This window comes from Austrofundulus limnaeus, unplaced genomic scaffold, assembly GCF_001266775.1.
Source record: "Austrofundulus limnaeus strain Quisiro unplaced genomic scaffold, Austrofundulus_limnaeus-1.0 Scaffold14, whole genome shotgun sequence".
Taxonomy (NCBI): Eukaryota; Metazoa; Chordata; class Actinopteri; order Cyprinodontiformes; family Rivulidae; genus Austrofundulus; species Austrofundulus limnaeus.
Window position 1 is genome coordinate 57843 of NW_013952416.1, and position 9670 is coordinate 67512.

At 38.2% G+C, this 9670-nt stretch overlaps 1 protein-coding gene across 2 annotated transcripts in view; it reads right to left on the reverse strand.

Moving 5' to 3' along the window:
- Positions 1–9670, reverse strand: part of zgc:63587 (septin-2) — a 21499-nt gene that overhangs the window by 8099 nt on the left and 3730 nt on the right. The window contains exons 1-7 of one of the 2 annotated variants that reach the window (XM_014002561.1): positions 9268–9655; positions 8321–8377; positions 7858–7957; positions 7689–7775; positions 7196–7319; positions 6801–6935; positions 6365–6482 (exon numbers count right to left, since the gene is read on the reverse strand). In XM_014002561.1, the coding sequence (XP_013858015.1) occupies positions 6365–6482; positions 6801–6935; positions 7196–7319; positions 7689–7775; positions 7858–7957; positions 8321–8347 (591 nt within the window). In that variant the 5' untranslated portion in view covers positions 8348–8377; positions 9268–9655. Of the gene's footprint in view, positions 1–6364; positions 6483–6800; positions 6936–7195; positions 7320–7688; positions 7776–7857; positions 7958–8320; positions 8378–9267; positions 9656–9670 lie in introns of those variants that run through there. The other variant, XM_014002560.1, reaches the window with a different exon arrangement.

Here is a 9670-nt window from a genome sequence, read left to right on the forward strand (position 1 = left end):
AGCGATTGTCGCCTCACCGCACAGGCTCCATAGGAAATGAATGGAATGAATGGAGAGCGAGCGACGTCGCCTCCCGTGTGTCGAGCCCTTTAGTCGTACACATTGTACTTTTAAGTGTTTGAGGACATGTTAAACACTGTTTCTATGCAGGAAAGACCATGTAGAGCTCAGTTATTGTTTGTTAGCGGTGCTCACTTGCAGCAACGAGACAAGGAACAACATTTCCTGATTAGTTGAACTTAAAACTGAAATTTAAAGTGAATTAAAACGGGCCCTTTGAGGGCTACTATAATGCTCGTGGGGTCCTTGGTGAAAATGCTGCTCTATGCACACATTGTGAGGGTACTCCACTTGTGGTAAAGACCACCTGAGGTATATTCTCATATTTAAAGTTTTTCTCAAATACTGAGCACCACACCGATGTGAACAATAATTCAAAACATACGGCGTTTCACAGCTCAACTGAATGTCTGGCAAGGCAAAAAGAGAAACTAATTTTTATTACACTGTTATCCTTTAGTTTCCCAAATTGATTTGCTAACCTCAAGTCACATTGGAACAAACGCTCGTGTCTTGCCAAGAAACGCCTTTCAACAAACCAGCACTCCCCCGCAGGAAGCCCGACGAGGTTGAGGGAGCCCCAACAATACCTGCTTCACAGGGAAGGGATTTAGACCTCATACCAGCCTCTTGCACAAACTCTCCAAGCTTCACATACAGCTAACTTGCTGTGAACATGTATACCTGGCGTCTAGAGGAAGACAGTTTGAGGGTTACGTAGGGGGTCAGTGAATCACCACAAATGAAGAACTGTCTGGAAACTTCAACAACTCTGAACTTCCCTTAACAGCAATAGAAACAAACTCCTTTCAGTCCACAGGATTAAAGACTCTTGTGTTTCATTGTGACATAATATCAAACCGGTACAAACTAGAGCAGTCAGAAGTAATAAAAAGTACAGAGGAAGTCTACAACCATGGTTACTTGAAAGCATCACAAGGGTAACAATGATCCACACCCCCACCTCCTACAATCCTATTGTCAGAGTTAAGTATTAGTACAGTTAAGACCACCCACCACCCCTCTGATCAAAGAGCATGGAGAGATACAATAAAGCTATTCATGTAATCCCGTATTTAAGTGAGATTTGGAGCGGGACAGTGTAAGTTTAGGATTTCAACCACACATCAAGCTTGTGACTCGGTCCAAGAGCCTCAACATCAAATACAAAACTCTCGTTAGCAGCAGCCAGGTCGAACGTTCTCATCAGAGCCGAGGCTTTGTGTGGAGTAGACCCGGGAAAGCAGATATTTATTGTTTTATTATCAGCAGAGATGTGAAGCACAGCCTGGCACAATGACCACAGGAGGGAAGAAAAAATAAATATATCCGCGTGTTTGAAACACTGACAGGAAAAGGGCCAAAGCACAAGACCAGGGACTCGCACACAAGAGCCAGAGAATAAAGTCATTACCATTCAACTTTTACTCGCGAAGTACCAAGTCTGCTATGTATAAGAAAACATGTTTAAAACTGAAACAGAACTCAGATCAATACAAATATAATTTCTTCTTTAGCAAGTTTATCTAGTATCTATCTAAAACTGAGGGTAAGAATATGATAACTGGAACAAAAAAGCAACATGAGGAAGAAAGATAAAAATAAAGACATGAAATTAGCTGAGAAACTACAGATGAAAGAAGTGAAAGGTGCTGTCTAGACGACCAATCAAATAAAAAGAGAACAGACCTTTTACTTTGGAGAACATCCTTTTTTAAACTTAATTTTTAATTTAAAAAAATTAGAACATCCTTTTTTAAAAAATTACACAAATTAGAAATGAGAATGACACAGAACATCTTCTTCTAGACACAATTTTGCTTAGATGCAGCTTACCGGTATAAAAATGAATGTGAAGGTACTTAAATGAGCTCAGGTGATATGCACACTCACACTGGCCTATTTTATTTCATTTCTTATATCAGCAAATATAAATAAACCTCGACCAATCAATTAGCTGTTCAAATTGAAAACCGCTGTGGGATGGGAGGTGGGTTTGCTTTTATTCAGAACTCCAGTTCAAACCAGYGGCGCACTGTCCTCTAGGTAAACAAAAAAATGAAGGTAATACTGTTTGAGACTAAAGCCCCATACAGGATATGACTTTAGGGTCCCAGACTGAGAGGATCAGCCCCTCAATATACCCTCCTCGGGCCAAGTTATGAGCTTGAGACCACAGAAATCCTGATGAAGGAAATTGGCATTAGAGCATGTTTTAAAAAAAGGTCGACAGACGCAGTAAGAGGCTGCTGAGGGAGGCAATACCAGGATGAGGAGGACAAGATGAGAGGTAATCTGAGAGGTGGAATAAGAGGTAAACAACACCAGGGTCATTTGTTTCCTCTGAGGCTGAGCTGTGCAGGGCACCAGGTTGTGTCTTGTCAAAGAAACAGTCTTGAAGCATTACAGGAAACTTATATTGTTCTATACAAGCTGTCCGCCCGCTCCCCATCGCAGGAAAAGCGGGGTGGGGGTGGGGGGGGCAGAGCAGATTTTCACTAGGAGACGAATGGCTCCAAGCTGTGAGAAAGTGCCTGCAAAACACAAAACTAATAAATTGTGAGGGCGAAACACTCAATCATCATTCAGCACTTGGATTTCTGACAGGTTTTTGGCTCCTTGGGCTTTAAATTCAAAAGGAAAAAGCTGGTGTACCGTTCTGCTGAACAGAACTGTATGAGAATTAAGCAGCATACGCTGAAGAGCTGCAGACTTTAATGAGGATGAATCAAAAACTGCTCAGGGAGGTTTTTCTATATAAAATAAAGTTTCTATCACAAAAAAATGTCATTTTTTATGTTTGTACAATAACAAGATTTCTATGACAAATCTATAAATTAAGAACATGCTCAGACGGTCAGAATACTCTTAAACAAGACTTATCTGGCTTTAAAATCCTTGTTTTTCACATTTAAATCATTCAGTTGGAGTGTGTACAAAGTGAAACTGCAATGCTTTGGTCTGAATGTCTCAAAGCGGGACAGACTTGTCCATCCAGCCTTACATGTTGGAGCCAGAGTCTGACCCAGAGCCAGACTATCTGTATTTGGTGTATTTGGTGAGTGTAGACCTTATTTAGAAGTTCTGTCACAAATACTGTAATGTAATAGTTCAGAAAATGTCATAAAAAATAGAAAAAACTGAACTGATTGAAAAATATGACCCAAAAAGCATATAAAGATATCTATGCAGCACCGGGAGAGACTAAATAAAAAATTTCTGCCTCCTAGAGACTCAAAGTTCACAACAAAATGCATTTAACGGCTAAAAAAGTTGATTTTTCATGATATGTCCATTTTAACGTTGACCTGAAACTGAAAGCAAGTATAAACCGTATGTAACCAAATTGCAGCCAAACACAACAGTAGATAGCAATGTAATGTGCTCTCATTAGACACATGCAGCGCTGTTTTCTCAATGTGGGCAAAGATATGGTTAAAAAACTGCCTGGATTTCCCGACAATCATGACTTTCCAAGAAGCTCATTACTAGAAAGAGCAGATAAAATTACCCAGTGGAAAGACACAACAAATCACAACAAACAAGATTTGTTTTTGATTTTATGAAGTGCACGTTTGAATTTCTTGGAAGGTTTTGTTCAACTCCTGAACTAATTGCTGCCTCAGGAAATGTCTGTTAAAGGGACACTTAGTGAAGCATGTGTACAAACTGATGGGCAGATAGTTCTGCTGATAGACCGAAARGTGGTCATATCAGTGTGATACTAACATATTTCTATTGTTATGCTGTTATTATTTCCTTACAGTTCTACTACTGGCTAATACTTTACAGTAAAAGTGTAAAAAACAACATTTAAAGATTAGCRCAGAACTTGAGAACAACTGAGCTGCTGAAAGCTGACGAGCTGAAGGGGGCTTCCCACAGCTTGAGGTGGGACTCAGCGGTGGCAGGAAACATGGGTTTGTTCACATTAAGTGCCAAAGGAACACTAAAAACGTTTGGGGAAGGTCACTACACAAAACGGCATTAAAACATAAATTCTAACTGTTGGGTTCTTTTAGGAAAACAGGAAAATTTCTCCTTTGATTGTGGAACAGATTGCACCTTTTAAAAGTGTGTAAATATTTGGGACCAGGGACAAACAATCGTTTTCCCAGGAGCGCAGCGTGCGTTCTWAACGCCCAGCTATATTTGACTAAAACGACATCAAGGTTTCTGAGGCAACGTGAAAACAGAAACTTAAAGCAGAAAGGCTGCTGGTGAGGACAGAGCAGAGTATGACTCCAGTCAGACCACCGGCTCCGACAACTGAATGAGAAGCAGGTGTGAGGTCTGGACATACAGGCGAGAAGAGACGGGCTGATTTCTAATTAAAACAGGCGTGAGGTGGGCTGAAAAAAAACACAAACAACAAAAACATGTTTTGTGGCTAAAGTTGGATTCAATGGCCACGATTCTGAATTGTAACCAGAAGATCTGAAACTTTTCTAAGACTAAAATCTGGTGTATTCCTTAAAATTGTTACATTTTTAAAGATTTGAAACTTAAAAAAACAAATTCAAACATTTAAATAGCTATAATATCAGTGGTTGTTTGGGATTTGCATGAAAAGTGATTCAAACATAAAAAACTTACAAATTATTTGTTTTTTAATCTCAAAGCACTTTGTGATGTTTGTGAATGTGTGATAAAAATAAGGTTTACTTACTTACAAATTCACTTTTAAAGAAAAAACTAATTGATTGAACTCTCCAATAAGGCTGGAAATAATTTAAAAAAAACCATTTAGAATCATCAGAATCAGAATAAGAATACTTTATTGATTCCCGAGGGAAATTACAGGTATTACAGCTGCATTTAGGAACTAGTGCTAAACCAGTGCTAAAAAATATCATAATAAATTGTAGATAACTGCATTTATCAGTTTTTTTTTGCTCCTCACCATTTTTCCTAGATATATTCTAATTTAGGTGCTGAAAGTAGGCCTGGGAGTCTGTAGCTAAATTGTCTAWTAAAAGAAATAAAAAATCAAACTAGTAGAAGGTCTGAAGAACGACAGGGTTATCAAAAACCCCAAGCATCTCAACTGTGAAGAGACTAGGTCTGGACGATATGACCAAAATTTATATCCTGATATAACTACTCATTTCAATCGAGTCGATATAATTTTTATGTCAAAATGAACAACAAAAATGTCAGAATAACTTCCAAGAACGCCAATATTTACTGTGCTTACAAACCTGGTGTCGGTTTAAGATATCTTAAGTTATAATTATGATAAACAAAAAGTGAGATATTTCAAATTGTCTTTATGACTAGTCATAATTTAATGGTTGATTTCTGAAATATGTTTGTTAGTAGGTAATTTTTTACAGATATCTTGAATTTGAGCCTCCGAACATCTTAATGGTAAATCTGACATCATTTATACTAGTCAGAATGTAATCAGAAATGTATCAAATGGGTATTTTGCAAAGTCAAAATATAATTAGAGATTTCCTAATTAACTTATAGTTCTAGCACTAGAGGAGACCTGCGCTTAAGCCACAAAAATAAAAACAAATTCAGTGCAAGAAAAAAAAATTCTGTCTATATTTTGCTTTCTGGAAACAAGTTAAAAAGTTATGAARTCATGATGTATAATATCAGAAACAGCTTCAAATTCTGATTTCAGCTCTTTTAAAAGGGAAATCAAAAACACTGAAAAAGAAGTAAAGAAAACATGCATCTCAAAAGGAGAAAACCCATTTAACTAATAGTGCAAATGAGAGGTTATCAGCTGAACACACTCATGTGAAGTGTGAGGTGTTATTATGTGCTTTCCCTTCTGGACAGCAGGAAGCTGAGGAGCGTGCAGGCCAGCAGGCAGATACTTGGGTCCGCTCCCAGAGGAAGTTTCTGGGACGGCTTAACTCTAGATGAGAAGTGCTTCATCAATTTTATATGCAAAACCTTTTCTTTTTCTTTTCTGTTCGTCCCACAGCTTCCTCTCTTGTACTGCTCCTCCCTAACCTTTTAAATAATCTGGTGGTGTCATCAAACGTACCAAAAGTTGTGCATCACAGTAATTACACAAGGAAGTGCGGATGTGCTTTTCAAACAAACAGAGATGCTGACTCGCCAAGCTTCCAGCAAATATGCAGATAAAAAGGATTTAAAGGCTGTCATGTTAAGCTTTTTGTTATTCCTTAATTATAACAGTCTGCGTCTAACAAATAAAAAAATAAAAAACTTACAACAACATGGAAACCCCCTTAAAAGGGTTTAAATAACTCATAAACATAGTACAAGCTTTATTTTTAAAAGTAGAACATCTGTGGGTAAAAAAAACTGCAAAACGCACCCGTCTTTTCAGGCGGTCCCTCTCCCTCAGCGTGAGCGTATCGGCCTTTGCGATGACCGGAACTATGTTGACTTTGCTGTGGATTGCTTTCATAAACTCTACATCCAGAGGCTTCAGACTGGGAGGGGGTAAAAAAGGAGAATGATTGGGACAAACATCAAACATGTATTTAAAAAACATATGCGTTGTATAGCATAAAATTATATGACCAAAATAGGAGAAAAGGAAGATCTGTAAAAAAGGGAAACTAGTTTTATCACTAAACTGTCAAAAGAAGAAGCTCTAGTGTTGAGCAATAAATAATTATTAAAAAAAAGGACATCTTTAAAATGAGGTTGTTCTGCTTTTATGACACTAGACAATAATAATATATTGTCTTGTATAAATCTACCTTCTAATTAAAGTAAAAACTAAATGTCTTTGTAGTTTTTCTCACCCGTGTCCAAAAGGAGAAATGAARTAAAAGCAGCAGTGCACCCGGTTGTCCACTATGTGTCTTCTGTTCAGCCCACTTTCATCATGAAGGTATCGCTCAAACTGATTGTCGATGTACTGGATGATTGTCTTAAAGCTGACGGCCAAAAAAAAAAAAAGAAAAAGAAAAGAGAAACCGTTAGTGAAATCTTCTTTTTAAACAAGAAATTAGTCTGAAGTGCACTAAAAAGAACTGCTGTTGCATAAGTAAAAGCAGCAAGTAGTTTAAAAAACACTGAGTTGATGAATTACCCTATTGCCCTATTCAAAACTCAAAACAGATATTTGACACATCCACAAGTACACAAACAGTATGATGATATCTGGATGCTGATATGAAAGATAACTCCAACACACCAGTCCTGACTGTCGATGGCGTCGCCGTATCCAGGCGTGTCGACCACCGTGAGCCGAAGCTTCACCCCTCTCTCCTCAATTTCAACAGTAGACGCCTCGATTTGAACTGTCCGCTCGATTTTCTCTGTGGGGGGGGACCAAGGCATGGAAAATAATCAACTAATTTAAGCATAAAAAATGGTATGTAGTTACAGTAAATTTAACTCTAAATGTTGAACTGGTTGTTTATCTTTTGAAGTTCAACAGCTGAATAAACAACCTATTGACTCCTTACAGAAAACTAAATTATGGGCTATATTAACTGACCAGAGGGAGTTCATTGGCTGATTTTAAGCAGGAACAAATCCTAATCCAAGTCAARTCATAAGAAAGGTATGATACTTTCTGTAGACCACAAAATTCCTAACATTCCTTTTAAAATAATGCTCTGCTAGAGACATTTCAGCAGACATTTCTTCATTGTTACAGTGTGCGTGTGTGTTAGAGAGCATACCTGCAGCACCAGGGATGTAGCGCTCAGGGTAGAGATCGGTGAGAAACAGGCTGTTTATAAGTGTTGATTTGCCCAAACCGGACTCCCCTGACAAACAGAAAATAATTATTTATACTTCAAAGAAAGAATTTTGAAATAACTACAATAAAAGTTATGAACACTCACTCACCTACAACCATGAGGGTGAACTCAAAACCCTTCTTCACTGATTTTCGATGCACTTGGTTTGGGAGGTTTGCAAACCCTACATAACCTGTTGCATCTGGGAACTGGAGGAGGGGGAAAAAATCAACCTCTTTTTACTTTTTGAAAATGAGTTTATTAAGTTATAAGTAATGCAACACAAAAAAGAAAGGATTTCTTATTTAGTCCATGAATCTGTCTTGTCTTATTTTATAAAGTTTGAGGTACTCAAGTGAATTTGAGGCTGCTAGTGATGCGTAACAAGGAGGAATTCCAGCAGGAAATAAAATCAAACCATGAACTCTTTGATTTATACAGGATATCCTTTTTGGAGGTTTGAACTGAAGACATTAACAGAACCATGTTTTTTCACCTGTGTCTCATTAGGAAGTCCTCATATTTTGTCCAGCTGTTGAAATTTGGTGTAAAAACAAGTGCTGATTACTCACCTTCCCTTTTTCTCCAGACTGAGACATCACTACTTTTTAACAAGCTGTATGATGAGCCTGTAGGTGAACACAAAAGTAATTTTATTGCATTTTATTTTATTCTTCTGCCAYGGGAAAAACACAAAGCACAATATTTTATATTGTCTCTTGTTCAKAAGAGCTTCAGAAGGTATTTAAAACACATATTAGAGGTGTTTATTCAACAAAAGCTCGTCAAAACTGCAGAATAAATGTAGTTCATAGTACAGTCGGGACAAGCTAACAGCGTCATCCTTTTCTCTCGAACTCCAATCAACCCGTTGTGGTCATTTCCCTCTCCGTGACCTCAGACAGTGGAACCGAACCAGTTGCTAAATCAGCGACGTGATGACTGAGCAGGACGAACCGGCGCACTTTTTATCACCAAAACATTGGCCCTGGACTTGAAGTGTGATAAATGCTGGAAGTAGGCAGGCTGTCATGCGCTGCCAAACGGAGATGGACCGCGATAAAAAATAAAAATAAAAAAAACACTGGGGAAAGATGACTGGAAAACTGATCTGATATCTGTGGGCTTTTGACAAACAGATCTTTGTTAACACTTAAACTTTCACATGCAGGTAAATACTGTATATTTGATGGTACTTAGAGGCACAGCTTTGTAAAAGTGTTTACAAGAAGGTCATAGTGACAGGGTGGTTTCACCAAGCCTGCAGGGAAAACAATGGCTGTTTATCCCATTGGTTCCTGGAGCTTTTCCTATATAGAGCAACTCGGATGAGGGAGGAGGGAAAAAAACGCATCAGCTGCAAGAATAATTGGCCCACGAGAAAATAATCGAAATTATTTAGATTTAAGTTGTTTAAAAAAACAGGAACTGGGCAACATGTGTAGGATTTATTCTCTGGGCAACAAATACATCTGAGGCAATCACTTTAGTAGAAAATATGATAAAAAACCTGACTCACTGCTGTGAGTTAGTGCAGCTTTAATMAGTGGTTTCAGGCCTAAAAACACACAAAGCACAATAATAAAACCTGTTTTCTTTCTTAATGGACTTCTCAGCTAACACAGCAGCCCACACAAGAGTATCCATGTGCATCAAACACATTCACATACCCCAAGTGTTGTTCCTCTTCAGGCTCTGTGGGAACCGAATTTAGTCCGACAGCAGATTAATTAAACTGTTCCAATATTGCAGCTGTAATCTCACAAAGACAACACTACAGGACAGACAGGCGGGAGGGAACACTTTATTAACGCTTTCTTAATAATGGCCATTTAATCGTCCAGACTGCTGAGTTTTGTCACACACACACACACACACACACACACACACACACACACACACACACACACACACACACACAC